Raw genomic sequence first — 23,072 nt, 5'->3', positions numbered from 1 at the left:
AATGCATGAGAAAAAGGAACTTTCAGCACTTTGTGTGTAAGCAGAACGGCCCACCCTGAAGGATTCCCACCCCTTGTGATTCCGTCACCAATCTGTGCATGTCACCTGACCCGAAGCAGGCAAGTCCAAAGCAGCGACTCATGCAGAGATGCGACATGCAACCTCCTCTAAAGGCTGGTAATTCTGTTGCCCTTCTGCATCAGGAGATGCTGAGTGATTCAATCATTCCTAACCACAGAGTGGGTACAGGATCATCTGTGCCTCACCAAAAGCTGATAGGAAAGGGGCAAAGTCAGGACATGCAGAGAGGCAATGGGCGGTCTCCTTTGTAGGTGGCTACTTTGGATTCACCTTTATTTAATGAAAGGATTTTTTCTTCAGGAGGCACACTAGCAGTTCTCCCATAGGACACTTAAGGTGCTCTGGTATGCAGCTTGGGAAGTTGTTGACTAGGCTAGAGCCTTGATACGGTTTATCCCAGAGGTCGCCAACCTTTCCAAGCCTGTGGGCACCTTTGGAGTTCTGACACAGGGTGGTGGGCAGCCACAAAGTGGCCATTGCGGGGAGGTGGGGGACGGAATGGTCACCATGGGAGGCGGAGCCAACCGCACACAGAGGAAGCCCAAATGCAGGGGACAAGGGGAGTAAATTTTAAAAATACACGGGGAAAGAGAAGCCAGAGGGAGAATAAAACCAGTACTGTAGTGGCAGCTGTCACTGAAATGTTATTTGAATCTGCTCAGCCAATCGAATCTCCAGGGGGCAATCAGAAGCCCTGCTGGGTAGGGCCCCACCAGGTCCCACCCACTTTCTAGAAACACTTGGCTGGTTCCGTGGGCGCCATGTTGGGGACCCCTGGTTTATCCCCAGCCGAGTCAGGGAGAAGGAGAAAGGCTCTCCTGCCTCTGGCCAAGAATGCCACAAGCCCATGTCACTCATGGCGCTATTCGTGCTCTGAGAGCAAATGCTGATCCTCGCCTCTTTTTTACCTGGGTTTGTCTTCCGCTGTAAGGCAATTACCCAAAGTAATAAGAAAAAGCCACCCACTATGATTATTTTGCATACAGTGGTATGTTGGAGAGAGAATTCTTGGAGAAAAGAATTTAACATCATTGTTAGTGGTAGCAACTAGACATTCTCTTGTGCCCATTCTGAAAGAAAAACCCATCCTCTTCTTGAGGGTTTTCTCTCTCGCACCCGTAGAAGATTAAAGGAAGGACTCTCACAGCCCCGTTCCTTCTCTTCCTCCATGAGTTCTGGGCCCATTAGTGGACTGCAAGTAGTACAGTTCCCTTTGACCGCCTGCCTGTCTCCGTAGATTGTTTTGGCATTCGGGAATTACCTGAACAGCAGCAAACGGGGAGCAGCTTACGGATTCCGGTTGCAGAGTCTGGATGCGGTAAGTGGAGTCAAGTCACACTTGCAAACACATCCCTTTTGGGAAGCCAGGGAGGTCGAGAAACAAGTATAATGTCTCGCCCCTGCAGTGTATCTGTTCTCATTTATAGTCTGCTTTTATCATGGAGACTCAAGGGGGATTACAAGCACAATAGAACAGTCCGTCAGTAAACAGATTCCAAAAATATGGAAACATTAGAACGGCAACGACATTTGAACCTAACAGTGAAGGTTCCCAGTAAAACCAAACTGTTCAGGCAGTCAGCACGCAGATTACAAAACATGATAACAGCAAAGTTATCAGCAAAGATTCCTAGTAAAACGACATAATGTGGAGGGGGGGGGGGCTGGGACTGAAGAACTGGAAGAAAAAACCCAAGTCTCCCCAGGAAAGGTTACCTCCTGAGCTGAACTGCTCCCCCGCGGTTCTGCTCCCCCCCGCAAGGAGCCCTTCCCGGACCATTTTGTTTTACATATTTTGCAAAATGACAGGCGTGTGGGGAGGGGCCTTCCCAAGAGCCTCGGGCAGCCCGGTTCCATTAGCGGGAGCCGCTGCGCTATGGAATGGGAATGAGGCCCAGGAAGGATCCTTACTGCACGTGTTCTTCTGTACGCCCTTTCCAAAAACCGGACTGGACTGAGCGTGGGGGAGGCCCACAGATTGCCCACAGGAGCTGTGAGCTCAGAGCCGGTGTTTGGGCCGAGCCACCCGAGCCTCTTTCTGGAGCCCGTTGATGCGCCACAGGGGGCTCGACTTGCTCCCAGACATTGGCGGTGTGGGAGGAGACTGGTGTCCAATGTTCCCTCTAAGCTGTGGAGTCTTGTGAGCAAAAATTCTACTTTGTGAGCTACAGGCATTAAAGTTGTGAGCAAGCGATTTGGCTACTGCATAAATTAGTTTGCTCTGGAGCCCTCCTTCCTAGAGGCGAATTTCCCAAAGCTAAAGAAAGTTATTGAGACAGTTAAAGAAAGTTATAACTCAATAAAAAATAAAAAAAATGTTCGCAGTTCTTTCTGGATCTTCGTCTCTCTGTTTTGTTTTTGCTTATTTTGCTTATCAGTAAATGACTGAAGGTGCATTATAAATTGGGGGGGGAACGGGACGGTGGAACCCAACTTTAGTGGGTTAAATTTGAAACTTATTTTTTATTGAGTTATAACTTTCTTTAACTGTCTCAATAACTTTCTTTAGCTTTGGGAAATTCGCCTCTAGGCACTAGCTCCCAAAACGATTCTTGCTCAGCACGGGTCTTCAGAAAAATGTCATTTTAAAGGGTTATTTCATTTTCAAGAGATGCCTTGTTCAACCCAAGTGGGGCTGGTGATCTACCTCTGACCCCTCCGCAATCTACTGGTAGATCGTGATCTACCTGTTGGATAGACCTGAAATAGACCATAACAGCGGGTCACATCATTCTCCAGTTGTGGCTATCATCTCCCACCAAGGCCCTGGCAGCAGGAAGACTGCTGACACATAACCAACCAGCATTCTGGCAGCATTCCCGCAGGGCAGGTTCCAGGTGTCTGTTGTCTCCCCAGGTAAGGAACACCAGGCCTCTCTGGAACTTGGGCCCTCAGCCAAATCCCCTGCAACAGCCCTGGGGCTTGGCTGGGACTTGGTCAGTGAGACCAAGGAAGGGACACCAGCAGTGTTCCCTCTAAGCTAGCTCACAGTTTTTTAGCCTCCGGCTCACACATTTTTGTCTTAGCTCAGGAAGAGTCCTACAATGCCAAGACCACGGCCATACAGCCCAGAATATCTACAACTAATAAGTTATGGAGACGGTGTCTCTGAGCTCCATGGTGATGGACTAGGGGCATTGAGATTTCCCGTCTGACCATTCTCTCTCTCTCTCTCTGTAGCTCCTGGACATGAAGTCAACAGACCGGAAGCAGACGTTGCTTCATTACATTGTGCGGGTTATCCAGGAGAAATATCCCGACCTTGTTAACTTCTCCAATGAACTGCACTTCCTGGATAAAGCAGGGGCAGGTATGCAGGTTGTGGGCAGGAGAGAGAAGCGGATCATATTCCTGGCGAGAGATGGAGCGCAGAGTTCTTCCACCGCAGGGGTCGCTTACGGGGTGCCCGCCAAACTCCTTTTCCTGGTGCCTGCCAAGTATTTTTATGAAGTGGGTGGGTCCAGGTCGGGCTTTTACCCAGCAGGCCTTCTGATTGGCCATTGGAGATTTGATTGGCTGTGCAGACTTTTGAAAGAAGAATAGGAGGTTTCCATACCCCACTTTTCTCCGCCTTTAGGAGTCTCCGATTGGCTTACTATCATGCTCCCTTTCCCACAGTAGGCACCATCAACAGAGAAACTCCTATGGCCTATTTTTACCCTCTGTCAAACCATGAATATAGGAGAACATTTACACTTATGCACTGGGATGTACTTCCCATAGCAAATACAGAGGGAAAGTACAAGAAAATCCCATTTGAGGAATGCCCCTGCTGTAATGTAGGCATTGAAAATCTAGAACATGTTATGTTCGACTGTGAGGCCTATAGTAATCTCCGGAAATCTCTTTCACTCCCCAAGTTCTTACCTCTAACCAGCAGGCAAAGAGCCCATATTATGAAAAACCTCCTCTCAGATAGGCACTCGGAGGTAACACACCAAGTGGCTAGATTTGGACGGAGTGTTTTAAGAATTAGAAAATCTATAATAGCACCGCAAGCTAAATGTTAGTCGTTTTATTGTTAACCATCTGCCTCCTAAGGAGTTTATTATGTATTTTATAATGCATTTTACTGTTCCGTTAAGCCTTTTTACCTTTATTCATAGGTGTTTTTTTACTGCTAAGTTTGTAGTGTTTCAAATGTTATCTGCTGGATTCGGCCATCAATAAAACTTTATCCTATCCACAGTAGGCCCTTTGTGAGGCAGGTGGGGCTGAGAGAGTTCCGAGAGAGAACCGTGACTGGCCCAAGGACATCCAGCCGGCTTCCTGGGGAGGAGGAATCAAACCTGGTTCTCCAGACTAGAGGCCGCTGCTCTGAACGACTGCTCCGTGCTGCAGCAGCCATTCTGTTGCAGCACCCAGTGTGCCGTGTCAGAATTCTGTAGGCGCCTGCAGCAGATGGCACCGGAGGTGCGAAGAGGAGAAAGTTGCACCTACCAGGGCTGCCCAGAGCGCCCCCCCATGCCCCTAATTCAAACCAAGTATCATACCAAAACAAATAACTTGGCTTCTTCATACCATAAATAGAATCATAACAAGGGGCGGGACCCGCGATACTCGCAGGGGGAGGGACCTCCACACTTATGAGGCAGAGGAGGAAGCAGCAGGAGGAGGTAAGTTCCCCCCATCCCGCTGGTTCCCCCGTCTCCTCCACCACCCCCCGCTCGATCTCCCCCCCTGCCTCTCCTGCCCCGCTCCGAAGCGAGGCCTGAGCGGCTTGCCACTCGGGCCTCGCTGCTCTCCCCCCCTCCGAAGCAACGGCAGTGGTGAGGGAGTTCGCAGAGCGTTCCCTGCACATGCGCAGGGGACGCTCTGTCACTTTTGGGGGGATTTAAGTATCCCCCCGATATTTTTTCCGGGTTTTTAGATTTTTGTGCACACCTGGGGACTGCCCCAAGTGTGCACGAAAATCTCCCTCCCCCCCAGGTGCCCCCGATGCGCGGATTTAGGTATCCGCACGCAAGGGGGCACCTTCACTATTAGATATATAGATGGTTTATTACAGGGGTGTCAAACATGCAGCCCAGGGGCCGGATCAGGCTTCTATCAGGCCGGCAGTGGAACTGGCTGTCTTCTGCTTTTTCTTCCAGTTCTGCTGCTGCTGCGTCATCGTAGGTTTGCAGCTTACAGATGCACACCTGAACGGCATACTCAGGATTGCGACAGCACAGACATTTTGAGGCAGTCATCCGGAGCAAGAGGTGTCAGTTATCAGACACAGTTAAATGAACAAAATATTGCAAGAGCGCTGATGTTTTAAGCATCTTTTTATTTTAAGTAAAAAAACACACTCTTTATAAAGTTTATCTCTCCACTACCTGGCATTACATTTTATGACAGACATGGCCTGGCCCGGCAAGGTCTATTTATGTCAGATCCGGCCCTCATAACAAATGAGTTCGACACCCCTGGTTTATTAGGTAAGCTGCAGTCAAGGAAAACAGACAAGATTGTTAAAGAATAGATTTTTACTTAGGATGATTCATACTGTGCCGACTGCAGTTGGATGCATCCAAAAAGGAAGAGAGCCAATAAAACCAGAGGGACTCCCCAGCCAAGGGGCAGATTCAGAGTATTGACATTCACTGTAAATTAAATGAAGCTGAGACTTAAATTTCCTGGGAACACGCCCCATTGAATGAAGTGAGTGAGACATCCATCTCTCTCAAAAAGTGCTCAGCCGGGAAAATATCTTAAAATATTTCTACTTACCCGAAACAAAAAAAAGCAAGGTAAAGATGCTTAATGGGCAAGGGCGACTGGGGAGATACGTGAAGTCGATCATATTCCCCACGGAGTAGAAGTACGTAGCCAAAATCCCACATATTTCCCCTGATATTCTCCCCACAGCAACCATTTCCTGCCCCTGCCACAGAAAGTTTTACATTTTTTCAGGGGTCATTTAGTAGAAAAAGAGGTGCAGGAGCTCATTAGCATAACTCATTTGCATATGCCACACCCCCTGACATCACCGGAAGTGTGTCAGAAGGCAACACCCACCGCTCAGGCTCCACTGGACTGTTTTGGATTGCTATTGGTTGCTAGCTGGTGGGGGGGGGAGCGTGCTGATCTGCCCTCACAGAGGAGGGAGAGCTTGTACCTGAATAAACCTTGGCATTAAAGGTGCCACTGGACTGTTTTGGAATGCTAGCTATGGGGGGGAGGAACACGCAGATCTGTCCTCACAGAGAAGGGAGAGCTTGTACCTGAAGGCGGACTGGGGGGGCTTTGCAACTTACTTGGCTGCTTCTTGTTCCTCGTGGCCCGACTGTTGCTTGTTGCATGTGCCTGCCCCCTGAGCTCCTTACTGCCGGAGCTCCGCTCCTGTGTGCTCCCGCAGGAAATGACCCCTGCATTTTTTAACTGGCACTAAAATATCATTCTACCAATACAATGTTATAATAAAGATGTGTACCCGGTTCTCTGAAATCCCAGCTTTCGTAAGCCTCCAGCCTTTTACATTGCAGAGGTATAAAGGGAAAGGAAATCCAGGGATTCTGGGCACCTGATCCTCGTGGCCCCCTCCTCCCCCAGAGGCCCTGGCATCTACCCTCCCAAGTGGCTTCTGAGTTCCCTTGAGGGAGACCAGGGGACTGGAGCTTGTGAGCCGAATGAGGCTTATTTCGCCAGTTTGGTGTAGTGGCTAAGTGCGCAGATTCTAATGTGGGAGAACCGGGTTTGATTCCCCACTCCTTCACTTGCATCTGGCTGGATGACCTTGGGCAAGCCATAGTCCCGGCAGCGCTGTCCTTGAAAGGGCAGTCCTCGAAAGAGCTCTCTCAGCTCCACCTACCTCACAGGGTGTCTGTTGTGTGGAGGGGAGGGGAAAGGAGTTTGTAGGCCACTCTGAGACTCTGAGTAAAGGGGGCGGGCGGATATAAATCCAATCTCTTCTTCTTCTTCTTCACCTTTTCCTCCCGCTGTAGTGTCACTGGACAGTGTGCTGCAAGATGTGCGGAGTCTGCAGCGGGGCATGGAGCTCACCCGTAAAGAGTTCATGCGCCAAGACGACAGTGCTGTGCTCAAGGACTTCCTTAAGGCCAACACAGAGGTGATGGAGAAGCTCCAAGCAGACAGCAAAACAGCCCAGGTGAGGGAGGGGAAGAGGAGGAGAGGTCTGCTCCAACAGGGGCCGTAAAGGCATTCGGGATGTGAAACCTAAGGAGAGGCGTTCGGGACCTAACATAAGACCAGCCACCTTTCCTTTTTTTCTTTCTTTTTTTGCAATTCCCCCCTCCCCCCAAAAAACTATAAACTACAGGAAAAAGTTAAGATAAACCACTAAAAACCCAAGAGGTGGTGGTCATATAATAATTACAATAAAGTAGCTTTTAATCATAATAAAGATTAGTTTGTTACATTGAATGTGATCGTTAAAGTCGCTTAAAATTTCAAATCCAGGTATTCCGACTTAGTAAGAAACAAAACAAAGAATGCTTAAATATTAAGAAACAAGACCAAACTTCAGAGAAAATCTCATTTGCCTCTCCTGTCCCCCAATTGATATCCTTGCTTGGGGGCAGCCGCCCCACGTTCCGAATCCGAGTCTTCTCCAGAAAGTGTTTCACCATCGCTCCCCTTTTTGCTCTTCTCGTCCTCTTCCCCCGTTGGATCCAGTTGTTGCTGCAAAAACTCACGTGCTTTGATAACAGAGTCCATTTTCCCCCCTTACCTTTAAATTTGAAGAGTATGCCTTCAGGTACAATCCATTTGTAGGAGATGTTATTCTTTTGTAGAAACAGAACCAAGTCTCTGTATTTCTTCCTTTCCCCCCCTTATTTCAAAGGGAATGTCTTTCAGCACTCTTATCTCCTTGCCATCGATTTTAAGGGTAGCTCCATTTGTTGCTTTTAATATCTGATCCCTCACATGTCTGCGGGAGAATCTAACCACCACCTGACCGGGCAGATTATTTTTCTTTATGTATTCTGAATATGACCTATAGATCACATCCATCTCGCCTTGAAGAAAGTCCACTTTTAAATCTGCAACCAGTCCCAGAACATCACTCATAGTCTGTTTAAGATTCTCCCCTTTAATCTCAGGAACTCCCTGAAATCTCAGTGTAAAGCTTGCCTAAGGAGGCGTTCAGGACCTAACATAAGACCAGCCACCTTTCCTTGGGGACCACTTTATTCTCTGGATGGTGGCCGGGGAGTATATTTCAGGGCCCCGCCCCCCCAATTTCCTAATGTCTCCCAAACAGCTGTGGGCTGAGATTCTGTACTAAGGCTGACAACTCCTAGGCGGTGGTCTGGAATTCTCCCAGAATCATTATGATTTTCCAGGCTACAGCAATCACTTTAGAAGGTGGTATACAATAGACCTAGGAGAAGTCCTGGAGTGATATCACACGCCCCACTGATCTCCTTCCCCTGCCCCCAAATCTCCAGGAATTCCCCAGGCTGGAGTTAGCTAGCCTCAGGGGCCAGCACCAGAACAAATGAAGGGGAGTATCTTGATACTGTTCGGGGTGCAATTCTGTGGATGTCTTCTTCACCTGCAGGAGGCCTACGAGGCAACAGTGGAGTACTTTGGGGAGAACCCCAAGACCACCCCTCCCACCATGTTCTTCCCAACATTCATACGCTTTGTCAAGGCTTATAAGGTAAGAGACCTGCCTCTGATCGGGTGTGGCTCAGCAGCAAGATGGCAGGGTCCTGGTTAAATCAGTTCTCAACACCAGTCAGTTTGAAGAAAGCGAACTTTATTGAGACAGTTGATAGATACCAGCCTGGACACATCTATTGTTAGGACTGAAGTTGAACGCGCAAAGGTTGCAGATATAGTGTGTTCAAATTAGTGCTTTTCGATATGATGGAGGAAGTACATAAGAACATAAGAGATGCCAATGTTGGATCAGGCCAAAGGCCCATCCAGTCCAACACTCTGTATCACACAGTGGCCAGAAATACCAGTGCCATCAGGAGGTCCACCAGTGGGGCCAAGACATTAGAAGCCCTCCCACTGTTGACCCCCCCCCCCCAAGCACCAAGATCTCTTTGGGTGAAGAAGTACTTCCTTTTCTCCGTTCTAACCCGACCGCTCTGCAGTTTCATGGAGTGCCCACGAGTTCTTGTATTGTGAGAAAGGGAGAAAAGGACCCCTCTCTCTACCTGCTCTATCCCATGCATAATCTTATAAACCTCAATCATGTCACCCCTCAGAAGTAACAGCTACTAGGGCTCAGAAAGATCTTATATCCAGACTTCTGGCTGCAGCACGTCTAACCACAGCGGCTGGATGGAAAGCCAGCTCTCCTCCCCTGATACAAACATGGCATGATAAAATTTGGGATATATTTATTTTAGAGAAGCTGACACAGGTCACTCAAGCTACATCAGTAGATACTTCAAAGGCCTACGAGCGATTTGTTGCAGTGTGGTTCAGAGTGCTTCAGTATATGTCAGAGAAGGACATAATTCCGTCTAAGGCTGCTTATGTCCCCTGGATACGCTTTTAAGCTTATCTCTGTTCAAGCTCGTAGGACACAACACATTAGCTCGATCACCATTCGAGAAGCTGGTTTTATTCGCATCAATCATCAGTATACAGGCTAAAGGATGACGATTAAGGGTTATTATTACGTAGACTGGTTGGGTCTGGCTGTGTTTTTAATGTTTTTAAGTTTTTCTTCGGTTAATCACTTACTGTCATGGCTGGTTCTTTTGACATGTTTGATTATGCTGTTGTGTTGTTTTACTCTTCTTGATAAAAAAAAGAAAAGGAAAAAAGTAAAGGCACTAAAGACCAAGACCCAATCAGCCCACCAGAGACAACGGTCAACTACCCCCCCCCACTAAGCACGTATCCCTCTACAGAAACAAGGCGAAACAACAGGTCTCTGTGACACATCAAAGCCATTAGGAAAACGAAGCATTTGGTTTCACACCCCTCTCCCCCTCCTCCTCCCTCCATGGCAGGCAAACCATAAAATGCACGCTGAGCCTTACACAAGGAGTGTGAGCCGGGATGTCTTCGGTCAAACCCTCAGCCACAAATTCACAAGGGTGGCTTTAGAGAAGCTGCTTGCTTGGTCTCCATTCTACAGCTGCAGCCAGTCTGCTCTGCAGGGCTGTTGTGATGATTGATTGCTTACGTTTTATTTATATATATTTATGTATATAGCCAGTTCGGCGTAGTGGTTAGCAGCCCGGACTCTAATCTGGGAGAACCGAGTTTGATTCCCCACTCCTCATCTTGCAGCTGCTGGTGTGACCTTGGGTCAGTCCCAGTTCTCTCAGAGCTGTTCTTTCAGGAGCAGTTCTGGAAAGAGCCCTCTCAGCCCCACCCACCTCACAGGGTGTCTGTTGTGGGGAGGGGGAGGGGAAGGAGATTGTGAGCCGCTCTGAGGGCGGGGTATAAATCCAGTCTCCTCCTCTTCTTCCCTTGCCCCAGTGGGGACCCCAAAGCAGCTTACCTCCTCCTCCTCTCCTCCATTTTATCCTCACAACAACCCCATGAGGTAGGTCATGCTGAGTGTGTGTGATGGCCTAAAGGTCACCCACCAAACTTTCCATGGCCCAAGTGGGGATTCGAACCTGGATTCCCTAGATGCTAGTCCAACGCTTCAACCACTGCACCACGCCGGCAGAGGAATTTGAGCTCATGAAAGATGTTATAAAGCGTTAAACACTGCTAATAATAATTCTTCCATAGCATTAACAAAAATGGTGGTAATGCTGCATTTTGTAACATATGACAGGGAAGCCTGCCATTTTTTCATCTCAGTTCCTCAGATGATTGGAATTCCTAAACGATTTAGCAGAGAAATGCCTGCAGTCTATACCCCACCACCATCTTATGTCATAATGACAGCACTAGGTGATACCACTAGGTGATGGTCATTTCAAGAAAAGAGAATCCCGCCTTTTCATAAGCAGACGTTTTGTGGCACTTTAAAGACTAACAACGTTTTATGCCGATGGAACCTTTTGTTGAGTAGGGCCTACCTGGTCACACCAAGCCACAAAAGATTCTGCTGGAATGAAGCGTGGTCAGTCTTTAAGGAGCCAACGAGACTGCTGTTCATCATTAGATCCAGGTTTGTTTTTGCTGCAACAGGGAGATATGTGCTCCCCCCCCCCACACACACACACCCCAATTACCTCTTTTCCTTATTGAGACTGTAGAGAGGCAGGAAAAGGCAAGCATACCACCACCACCACCACGGGCATCTCCCCCCACCCCCACCCCCGGCCGGTGATGTGTTGAGGTGTACAAAAGCCTGTTTTGGGGAGGGTGGAATAAAAATCCTAAAAATAAAATAAATAAAATGCTGTCACGCAGCTGACTTACGGAAACCCCAGCAAGGGGCTTCCAAGGCAAGTGAGAAGTGGAGGTGGTTGGCCATGGCCTTCCTCTGCAGAGTCTTCCTTGGTGGTCTCCCTTCCAAGTTCTGACCCTGCTTAGCTTCCAGTGTATGGCAACCCCAGCAAGGGGCTTCCAAGGCAAGTGAGAAGTGGAGGTGGTTGGCCATGGCCTTCCTCTGCAGAGTCTTCCTTGGTGGTCTCCCTTCTAAGTATTGACCCTGCTTAGTTTCCAATGTATGGCAACTCCAGCAAGGGGCTTCCAAGGCAAGCGAGAAGCAGTTGGCCATGGCCTTCCTCTGCAGAGTCTTCCATGGTGGCCTCCTTTCCAAGTATTGACCCTGCTTAGCTTCCAATGTATGGGAACCCCCGCAAGGAGCTTCCAAGGCAAGTGAGAAGTGGAGGTGGTTGGCCATGGCCTTCCTCTGCAGTCTTCTTTGCTGGTACCCTTCCAAGTATTGACCCTGCTTAGCTTCCAATGTATGGGAACCCCAGCTAGGAGCTTCCAAGGCAAGTGAAAGGCAGAGGTGGTTGGCCATCGCCTGTCTCTGTAGAGTCATCCTTGGAGGTCTCCCTTCCAAGTCCCAACCCTGCTTAGCTTTCAATGTATGGCAACTTCAGCAAGGGGCTTCCAAGGCAAGTGAGAAGCAGAGGTGGTTGGCCATCGCCTGCCTCTGCAGAGTCTTCCTTGGAGGTCTCCCTTCCAAGTCCCGACCCCACGTAGGTTCCTAGAACTGACTAAGACTGGGCTATCCCATGCCGTCTTTCCTTCCCTGCTGCTAACGGAGGACCGCCAGCAGCACTCGTGGCCCTCTCGCTGTGGTAGCTGTGGATGGAATGGCAGGCCCAGCATGTGCAAAGCTTTTCTGCATTTCCCTCCTTCCCTCTTCCTCAAATATATATTTCCCTGCCAATACAAAGACATGAATCTGCAGGGGATACTTTTGCAGCAAGGCCGTTCCCAAGTTCTGTATCCGTGATGATGGTTCGGTGTCCTTTCCTGCCCTCCTCACTCTCATCTCTCCTCCTCCCCCAAGAAAGCAGATGAGGACATCCAGCTGTGGAAGAAGCAGGAAGCAGCTGCCAAGGAGGAGGAGGAAGTGGACTCCCCCAGGAAAGATGAGCAGTCAGCACCCAAGGTTTGCCTTCAGTTCCTCTCGCCCCTTTTGAGAGCCCCATCCTCTCCGCGGCCCTCGGGATCGACAGAGTCTTTGCTCTGCAGTTGGATTCCGTTTTGGGAGCCAATCAAATGGGGTCAGTGGTCCTCCTGCCTATTTTCTGCTAGCAAGGAGGTCAGCAGGTAGAAGGAAGGGGCGAAAATATGTCCATCGACCTGGTGTTGAGTTTGCCAGGCAAAAGGCAGGACGAAGGTACCACCGGGCCTCCAGTTTGCATGTGGTTCCAGAGCTCTTGTGGTCCTGAAGCTTTTCTCTTAGGAACTACGCAGACTATATAGACAGTTATGCCTTGGAGGGGGGATAAAAAATCCAGTTGGCAGCCAGACTCGGCATTGGGATGAGCAAGGCCTTCTCCTGCTGCCAATGGGCAAATTCAGCCACTGCCCACAGAGGTGCCTTCTCTGTTGTGACCCCCGCCTCATGGAACGGCCTGCCTCCCCCTCTCCTGGCTTTCTGCACACTGTGGGAAACTGAATCATGCAAGAGGGCTTTTCTGCGTAAGCACAGGGCCACCGTGTTACAAAGTTACTTAGATAGATTATTGGGGACTGCAGTCTGTAGTACTGTGTGTTGTTTGCTGCGAGTTGGCTAACATGTGATTTTGTATCGTTTAACGGGTCACGTTAATGTGAGGGGTGTGCAGTTTTCTCTCTCTCAATATTTTTCGGTTCGGGTCTGTTGGACCAGGAAAAAAATTTGGATTCCCGAAAAATATCTGGATCCGAATACCGGTGAAGTATTCAGTGGGATTTTTCAGAAATCTCGTATTTTGGGGGGATTTTTCAGAAATCTCGATTTGGGGGGGGGGGTCTAATAGACCTGAACTGAAAAACACCAAGAGGAAAAAAAAGGCAGCAGCAAAGTTGCAAAAAACACCTGTGAGATGGCTCAGCCAGGCCTTGTTGTGCTGTCCCTTTAAACCGGGCTGCCCAAAAGCTTGCAAAGCTGCTGATCAGCTCTGATGGGCCTCTGCTGGCCAGCCTGGCTCAAACCCGGCTGCCCGGCAGAGCCCGCCAAACAGCTGCTCCTGTGGAGAGACCTCTTTCTGCAGGCTCTGCTGGGACTCTCTTCGGCAGCCCAAAAGAGCCCCAGCTGAGCTGGTGGGGAGAGTGCCCCCCCCAAGCTGTGTTTTTCAGGCTGTCTTCTGCAATCCCTTTAAACACACCCTGCAATCTGCTCCAGCCCCTCAGCTGTTGTTCAAGTTTGCCAGTAATTTCCAAATATATCCAGGATTTTTTTTTTCCTGGTTCTCCCGAAAAATCTTGGATACATTTGGGATGCCGAAATATACCGGGGAAATGCCGATAAGGTGTGTTTCGGGTATATTTTCAGTTTGGGCAGACCAGAATGCACAACCCGAGTTAACACTGTTTTGAGTTGTTGTTTTTAAAAGACTTCTGGGTGGATCTACAACCAAAATCTTGTTTAGTTGTTTATTGAATAGCCCATCTTCTTGGTTGTCTTGACTCACTTGCAGGGCTTTTTTTGTAGAAAAAGGCTAGCAGGAACTCATTGGCATAATAGGCCACACCCAACAGCAGAAACTCATTAGCATATTAGGCCACACCCCATGCCTTCCCTTGGCTTGCCCAAGCAAGCCCCCCCCTTGAAGGGAAGGCTTGCCTGGGCACCCTGTGGCTGCAGGGAGCCCGGGCAAGCCGGTCCTTGGGGGGGAGGGGAGGCACGGGGAGGCATTTAAATGCCTTCCTGATCCTTCCAGGGCCCCCCCTGGCCCACCTGCCTCGGAGTCATCGGGGGGGGGTCGCTCTCCAGGCCTTCCCTCTGTAGCCATGCATGCGCAGAGGTTTTGGCTGTAGGCGTGGCCAACTCGGAAGCCAGCCGGAACTCCGTTCCTGTGCGTTCCTGCCTCGGTGTAATCTGCCTGGAGTCCCAGTGAGAAATGGGGCGTGTAAATAGTGTAAATAAATGCTTGTGACACGATTCTTAACACCGGAGGCCTGTACGGTTAAGGCTGCCAAGAGATGGCAGAAGCATACAAAAGACGAGAGGAGGACACGGAAGCACCAGCGGCCGTGACAAAGGGGATTTTCGGCCATCTGATTTAGAGGGGACTTGAAGTACTTGATCTTGCCACCCACTCCTTAAAGTTGCCCTGCACTAAATGCAGCTGTGGACGAAGGTTTTGGCAACATAACATGAAATGTTTTTAAATACAGTAACTGTTTTCTTTGGCTTGTATCACCAACTGTGGTAGTCGGAGAGGACACACAAAATTTTTTCTCCTGTCCTGGCCCCTTGGGGAGGGTAAGTTAAAAAATTAAATGACGGGGAGGGGGGCACCCATCCACAGCGATAGCCCCCTTGTGTGTGCAAGTTCTCGGACAGCTGCCGCGGGAAGCGGGCAGTCCCACAGAAGGAGCGTGAAGAGGTGCGGGTGTAACCAAAGCAGTCCTCTCTCTTGCCCTTGGCAGTCTCCCACCCACAAGGCCAAGAGGCAACAGATGGACCTCATCGCCGAGCTGAAGAAGAAGCAGCTGGTGAAGGAGCCCATCATTTACGAGGGGAAGGACGGAGCCATTGAAGACATCATTACAGGTGAGGGCAGGTCTGGCTCGAGGTATCTTGTGGCCCGAACGAAGGTGCAGCTGAGGTACAGGGGAGAGCCGGGGTGGGGTGGTGGTGAAGACCGGTAGACTCTGACCTGGAGAACCAAGTTTGACTCCCCACTCTTCCTCCACATGCAGCCAGCTGGGCAACCTTGGGCCAATCCCAGCTCTCGCTGAACTCTCTCAGCCCCGCCTACCTCACAAGGTGTCTGTGACTAAAGGAGAGCCAATTTGGTGTAGTGGTTAAGAGCGGCAGACTCTAACCTGGGAGGACCGGATTTGATTCCCCATTCTTCCACATGCAGCTGCTGGTGTGACCTTGGGTCAGTCACAAGTTCTTTCTGAGCTGTTCTCTCAAGGGCAGTTCTCAAGAGAGCTCTCTCAGTCTGACCTCCCTCACAAGGGTGTCTGTTGTGTGGAGGGGAAGGGAAAGGGGATTGTAAGCCACTTTGAGACTCCTTCGGGTAGTGAAGGGCAGGACATAAATCCAATCTCCTCCTCCTCTTGTGAGGAGAGGAAAGCAAAGGCAATTGTAAGCCACTTTGAGACGACTCAAGGTAGAGAAAAGTGGGGTATAAAAACTGACCCATTTTGTGGCTGCCCCCACAGTGCCATTTCAGAATTCCCAATGTGCCCACCAATGCTCCCCCTAAGCTGCAGAGTCTTGTGAGTAAAAATTCCACTTTGTGAGCTGCTGGCATTCAAGTGGTGAGCGAGCGATTGGGCTGCTGCATCAGTTAGTTTGCTCTGGAGCCCTCCTTCCTGAGCTAAGACAAAAATGTGTGAGCTGGAGGCTAAAAAACTGTGAGCTAGCTCACCACTAACTCAGCTTAGAGGGAACACTGGTGCCCACTGGCTCAAAAAGATGGGAGATCCGTGCTGTGAAAGCTTCACTTTGGAACTGTTACACCCGCGTGTCGGGCAGGGCTGTGAACGGCACCTCTGCCCTGGCCGGCCACCTTGCCTCAGGCTCCTGGGAGCACCTGCTCCGTTCCCACTCTGCTTCACCCAGGCCTGCTTCATGCCTCTTTTCCCAACCGTCGGGGGGGGGGGGGGCTGCAGTCTCCTTCAGGTGTGCCACAGGCTTAAATGTGCTGTCGTTGCCGTTTGGTGTCCTGACTGCGGTTCTGGGGGCCAGGAGGCTAAAGATTTCTAAAGAAGTGTTCAAGCAGAGGTGGTTAGATTCTTCCCCCCTGCCGGGATGGCATGGCTATTAAGCCACTCGAATCACCCTGCTGCCACCAAGCTGAAGTGCCCAGGCCTCTCGTGGGGAGCGCCGGGGCAGATCCATGCTTTGTGATGCAGCCGTGCCGTGCAAGACCCTCTTTGTGGAGACGGCTTTTGCTGTTCACTGTGGTGCCCCCCTTTCTGGCCGCTCTTCCTTTTCTCTCTTCTATCCTCTGCCTCTCCTCCTCGGCCTGTTCTGTTTTCCTTGGAACTCCTCTTCATCCAGCCCTGAAGACTGTGCCTTTCACTGCTCGGACGGGCAAGCGCTCGTCTCGCCTCTTCTGCGACGCCAGCTTCAACGAAGAGAGCCCGCTGTAGATCGGGGCTCTAGGTAACCGCCACGCTGAAGGCAGGGGGCTGGATTTGGCAGGGAGAGGGGGAAGCGGGGTGGGGTGGGGTGTGTGGATAAGACGATGGGCCAACTTCCTCCAGTTCTGGGACAAGCCCTGCACTGCCTGGACATTTAGTTTGCATTTCTAGTCTCTGCCCAAAAGTGTGAGGCGCTTCCTGTTTTAACTTTACAACAGCCCTGTGTGGTAGACAACACTGAGAGACAGAAAATGTCCAGGTGCCCAGAGATCAGTCAGTTTGTCTCTCTCCTCATTGCTTGATACACTTTTATCCCACCTTTCCTCCAAGGAGCTCACGGCAGCACGCGGCAGTCTCCCCTTCCTTTGTAAACAGGCAGAGATTTGACTTTGGAGCTTCCTGGCCGAAGGGCGCAAGGAGACGAGGCCCCGGGAGCAAGGCTCCCTCTAAGCTGTGGAGTCTTGTGAGCAAAAATTCCACCTTGTGAGCGCCTGGCATTAAAGGTGTGGGCAAGGGATTTGGCTGCTGCATCAATTGGTTTGCTCTGGAGTAGAGATGTAAAATTTACAGAAATTTCGAAGCTCGGAAAAAAACCTGTTTCCCCCCCTTTTTTTCGGGGGAAAATAGAAATTTTAGGAAAAATTGAAAAAAATGCTACATTAGCACTTCTTTTTTCTTTTCCAGATTGAGGGTCATTCTGTTACTTTAGGAACATAAAATATGACTATGGACATTTTTACTTGGCATGAAATTATCACAACTAGCATATTAAAAATAGTGTATCCAAACAGTTATTACAAACAGAATACCCACCCACATGCAAAAACAACACTGAAACCTTTTTCTTTTCTTCTGACAATCGCACCTCCTAAAGGAAGAAATGCATCTTGTTCTTGCATTGGAGAGTTCAGTTTGTAACCTAGGATTTGCTTGTCTTCAGTGCACAGAAATTAGATCAATCTGATACCACTCATGTTTTTTTAGAAATGATTTGGAAAACATTTGAACACCTTGTCTTAAAATATTTTATTCATCATGCTAAAATAAAAGGTTCCGTAATCATTTTTTTTCCTTTTCTTTTTTCAATTTTTCCTATTTTCTGGAAAAAAACAAAAAAGGCTTCAGGGAAAAAATGGTTCCCCCCCCCCCTGAATTTTTCCGGTTTTTCACCAGGCCTTCACATCTCTACTCTGGAGCCATCCTTCCAGCGCTGAGACAGAAATGTGTGAGCTGGAGGCTTAAAAAAAAAAAAGCCAGCTCACACTAACTCCGCTTAGCTGGTACACTGCCTGGGAGGGCAGCCGTCAGATCTCCTGGTGTTGTTTAGTGGACAACAGGTGGCGGGGTTGCCAACTTCCAGGCAGTGGCTTGAGATCTCTGGGGTGACAGCTGATTTCCAGGGGACAGAAATCAGTTCCCCTTTAGGAGGGTGGGCTCTGTGGCCGTATACCCTGCCGAGGCCCCCTCCCCTGCCTTCCCTGGGCTCCACTCCCAAGACGTCTCGGTGTTTCCCAACCCAGCCTGTTTTAGGGCCGCAGCAATAGATGGTGTGTGTTTAACTGTTCGCCCACCAAACACGAGGCGTGCCCCCTCCCCAATACCGCCTCCTGCGTGCCCCGCGAGCCCCCCAGAGAATGCTGCCCACCCCCTCTCCAGGCTTGAGTCCAGCGGCACCTTTAAGACCAACAGCGGCACCTTTAAGACCAAATTCTGGGTATCCGCTTTCAGGTTTGTTGCGTGGACACAGGAGCTTTTTACCCAGGATAAAACTCTGTTCCTCTTGAAGGTGCCCCCGGGGTCAAACTTCGTTCTGCTGCTGCTTCCCACCTGGGTCTCTCTCTCTCTCTCTCTCTCTGTACCTGCTCTGAAGTGGCTTCCGGACAGGGAGGACAAAGAAGAAAAAAGGGGAAAAAACTGAACCTAAACCTAGAATTCAGAACCTTAAAAGGTTAGTCAAGAATAGAGGAGGGCCAACTCAAAAAATCTAATTATGAAACATACAAAAATATACATGTATTTATTCAACACAAATTAAAATAACAAACAAGGGCGCATTCCTACCTCATATACAAATATAAAAACATACAAGGGCTAATAAGATAGACCAACGCGTTTCGGCCTTTACAGGCCTTCCTCAGAGGTCTAATACAGACAGAACATGTTGGCTGATATGCACAAATACACACAATCATACATATATGGAATAAAGACCAGAAACCAATTGTTCCAAAGTTTAACCACTGGGCAAAGAAATACAAAAATACAAATGAAGCCTCCAGTGCAATCACATGTCCAGTAGTACTTCTCTCTGGTCAACTGTATATTCTTCTGAGATTGTGCAGCCAAATACATGTATATTTTTGTATGTTTCATAATTAGATTTTTAGAGTTGGCCCTCTTCTATTCTTAACCTTTTTAGGTTCTGAATTCTGAACAGGGAGCACATCCAAAGCAGGCGCTCACACAGGTCATAGTGGGGAGGGACTCCTCCAAAGGGCAGCGGGTAACGTTTAATTTTACATGACACTAAAACTAAATGGTTTTATGCCCAGGAGTGGGGTGTGTGCCTCTGGTTTAATCCACCAAAGAGGCTTGTCCCCTGGCCAAAGACCACATTTCACGCAGTTGGATGTTTCTTTCCCCTTTTCTTTAACTGGTAGCTGCTTAGCTCTTTCCTTAATTAATATGTGTGTGTGTCCCCCACTCTAGTGTGTGTGTGTGTGTGTGTGGGATCCCTGCATCTTTTCCCCAGTGGGAGGGTAAGCAGCCAGGGGGCAGCGATTTGGAGTACAGACAGGAATCAAAAGGCTTAAACAGCCCCTCCTCTGCTCTTATGGTGAGTGGCCAGGAGCACAAACTCTAAACTGGGAGAACCGGGTTTGATTCCCCACTCCTCTGCTTGCAGCTGCTGGTGTGACCTTGGGTCAGTCACAAGTTCTCTCAGAGCTGTTCTCTCACGGGCAGTCCTCGAAAGAGCTCTCTCAGCCCCACCTCCCTCACAGGGTGTCTGTTGTGGGGAGGGGAGGGGAAAGGGCATTGTAAGCCACTCTGAGACTCCTTTACGTAGTGAAGGGTGGGGCATAAATCCAATCTCCTCCTCTTTTCCTCCTCCTATTGGTGGCATCCAACGCTGCTTTCCAGCTTAAACATGCCCAAACTCTTACAGTAAGGTTGCCAACCTCCAGGTGGTGGCTGGAGACTTCCTGGGATCACAACTGGTCTCCAGGCGACAGGGATCAGCTCCTCTGGGGAAAGTGGCGACTTCGGAAGGTGGACTTTCTACAGCCTTATACCCCAACGGAGGCCCCTCCCCTCCCCAGACGCCATCCCAGAACTCTCCAGGCGTTTCCCAACTCGGAGTTGGCAACCCTGCTCTTACAGGTCTGTCTCCTTCCGACCCAGAGGAGCACCAAATATGGAGCAGCGAACAGAGGGAGAGAAGCCTCAGCATGACAGGGACACTGGGGGCGCCCTTGTCCCCAAAGGACCTGACGGTGTCCTTGCAGGGGAGAGGCAATAGGTGGAGGGAGGGAGGCGACTGCAGAGGGAATGGGCCTCAAGGGGTGTGTAAAGCACACAAAAGCATGCCCACCTTCCCAGGCAATGAGGGGTCTCTCTGCTTTCTCCTGGGGCAGGCCTGCGGAGCCAGCCATACCGGCGGGGGGACACTGGCCGGCACAGCGGCAGGAAACGGATTGTCGGGCAGACCCTGCAGGTGACCGCCGACATCTCGCTGTGAGGACCGCGCAGGGAGAAGAGCCAGCCCTCCGAGCCTGGGTGGAGGGGGGCGATGGGTCGGCGGCCGGCAGGCCCGGGCCCAGAAGCTTTTCTCGCCGAGGGCCGGAGGGGGTCGGGGCAGAACCGCCTGCCTCCTTCGCCCCCTCCCGCCTCCTCCTCCGCTTCGGAAACCACCCGTGGGCTTCTGCGCGCACCCGCCAGCGCTGCCCCTCACACTGGATCGACGTGGCTTCCTTTTGAACTGTGCATCCTTGGCCCGCCTGGACTGACCTAGAATGGAATCGGGGCAGAGGTAAGAGGCTCCCGCGGCGTGCCACAGCCCAACAAGGCAGCCGAGCGGTCCAAAGGCAGCTCCAGCGGCTAGCGACGCCACCACCCGCCTCCCGCAGCCCGGCAAGATCCAAGTGGCCGCCTCCCCCCCACCAAGGACGACAGCGCCTCCCTCTCTCTCAGCCTTCCTACCCAGCCGGCCTCGGTTCCTTTTCCTGTCTCGTTTTGCAAAAATCAGGATTCTCCTTTAATCATCTTCCAGTCCCGAGAGGTTTCAGAAATGCGGGGATCTTTGGGGCCAGGTCCTTCTGTGGGCCGTGAACAGCCGCGTTTTATTGCTCTAGCGGCTGCTCAGGCGCTCCCAGAGTTCATGAGCCAGGAGGGCACATACCCTCGGGCTTCCGTCAGCCGTGCACCTGAGTCTCTTGCGGAGGCCGGGAAACACCCGGAGCTCTGGAGTGGTTTGGCCCCAGCGAGAGAGAGAGCTGCGTTCTTCTCCACTTGCAGCATCTAGCCACTCACGCTCCCGCCTCCAGGCCTGCTGTTTCCTGAGAGTGGAGGATGCCCCGTTCGCCAGCCTCCCGTCCCACCATGTGTTTCTATAACCCTGCCCTCCTCCTCCCCCTCTTTTTTGCCTTTTGTGGTTCACAAACCAAGGGCAGTTGTTGTCCATCAAGTGGCCTGCAATTAGACGGGACTGCTGTCCTCCCATCCCCTTTGCTCTCTTTCCAGGGCTGATGGCAACCAGGCGAATACACCTGGTGACTCTCTGGGTTAATCTCAGGTGGAGCACGGCCACTCGGGAGTGAAGTCCGGGGGACGCAAGTCCTCCGATTGGGGCAGTGGGATATTCCACGGGAGGCTTCGACTAATCCCGGCCTGTCGCTCTCACCGATCGCTTCGGCCCCCGGGAAGGCCGGCCTGGTCACAGGAACGTAAGTCGTTGGCAGGGCTGTTCCTTTGGCACTTTTGAAAACCGTCTTGCTCTGAGGCAAGAAAGCGTAAAGGCTTTGAGACAATCAACCGGGGTCCCGGAGTTGCTGTTCTTTCTCCTGCCACAGGGGGTCACCCTTTCTGTGGCTTTCCCACCGGTGCTTTCCTTCCACTTTGCAGGGAAGGTTCTTCTGGGCATGCTCCCCTTTGGGGGGGGGGGGAATCGGTGCATCTCAGAACTTTCCTCCAAGTAGCCAAGGAGTGCTCACATCGCCGTAGCACACACTGTAGTCAGCGTCCAAGAGCCACGATGGGCCATCCGTAGGATGGACTCAATCTGCTGCTGCATTCTCCCATGCTGTAAACATAGCCACTCATGCAACCCAGTTGCCTGAAGATTTTCTGTTGCAACTGACACCACACTTAGAAGACAGGCAGTCCTGTCTGTTGCAAGTACGACAGCAAGCCGGGCGGGCACCTGAGAAGCTGCAGCGGTCCCGCTCCCGGTAGAACTCCCCTTGTGGTGCCCGCCTGCTCATCGAAAGGTTCCTGGCACTCGACTGCAGAAACCAGGCACTGCCTTCTTTCGTGTTAGACATTGGCCCATCTCTTGCCGATGGGCAGAACAGCACAGTCATCTGTTACAGTCCGACCAACCATCCCTGGGCACAGACACAAGCCCCTAGGCACAGTTTGAGCCAGCGGAGGATAGCGGCATGCAGTCCAGTGCAGCAAAATTGCACTTGCTGCAGCAATAAGGGCATACTGCAGCAGAAACATGCCCCCACCGCCACCCTTCCGATCCATTTAACCCAAACGCCTCCACGGTGAAGGTGAGGCACCCCCCCCCCCCCTTCCATTTCCTCACCCAGCTCTAGACTGAAAGCACACACTTGCTTATAAGCCACCCTGTGCAGCTTATGCTTCCCCATTGCTTTTCTGCTCTAACGTAAAACGCAGCTAAACCGTCCAGCGTAGCGGCACCCGCACACGCATCGCTCCATGCCGGGGGGGGGGAGGGAGGGGCTGCTAGAAGGAGAATTGAATGTGCAACTTATTCTGTTTTTAGAAATGCCTTGAATCATGTAGGGAGAGGACCACAAAGCCCTATTTGATTGCTACTTTGTATACATTATTTTTATATATGGTTATGTGAATGGCATTTAATCCAAAGCAAAGATGAAAAGTGACAATAATAAATGCGTTCTGAAGGTGCAAGCAGTGGCCTGTAGGTATGTGCCGGCTGCCTGCTCATCGGGCAGAGGGATTTCATAAATGTCGTTCTGCTTTTTCAAGGGTGCCTCTAACTCCCGCTTTGTGACTACCAAGGAGTCCCCATGGATGGAACCCCCTTGTGAGCTACCCCATGGTCTTGAGAGTCAGGTTACCTCCAAGAGCTCCCTCAAGCCCAGCGCCTGGGAAAGAGGGGATTGGGCCCTCTGTCACAAAGGCGGAGA

The 23,072-nt window shown here is 50.7% G+C and overlaps 1 protein-coding gene across 1 annotated transcript in view; it reads left to right on the top strand.

The window, feature by feature from the left end:
* The window catches only part of FMNL1 (formin like 1), a 145,057-nt gene extending 122,422 nt beyond the window's left edge, over window positions 1-22,635 (top strand). Inside the window, exons 20-26 of the mRNA XM_015428945.1 lie at window positions 1,319-1,399; window positions 3,262-3,391; window positions 7,011-7,174; window positions 8,591-8,692; window positions 12,431-12,532; window positions 15,004-15,127; window positions 20,310-22,635. Of these exons, the coding sequence (XP_015284431.1) occupies window positions 1,319-1,399; window positions 3,262-3,391; window positions 7,011-7,174; window positions 8,591-8,692; window positions 12,431-12,532; window positions 15,004-15,127; window positions 20,310-20,413 (807 nt within the window). The 3' untranslated portion in view covers window positions 20,414-22,635. The remainder of the gene's footprint in view (window positions 1-1,318; window positions 1,400-3,261; window positions 3,392-7,010; window positions 7,175-8,590; window positions 8,693-12,430; window positions 12,533-15,003; window positions 15,128-20,309) is intronic.
* The last annotated feature ends 437 nt before the right edge of the window (window positions 22,636-23,072 follow it).

Source organism: Gekko japonicus, unplaced genomic scaffold (assembly GCF_001447785.1).
Source record: "Gekko japonicus isolate JY-2015 unplaced genomic scaffold, Gekko_japonicus_V1.1 scaffold776, whole genome shotgun sequence".
NCBI lineage: Eukaryota > Metazoa > Chordata > Lepidosauria > Squamata > Gekkonidae > Gekko > Gekko japonicus.
This window is presented reverse-complemented; position numbering and strand designations above follow the sequence as displayed.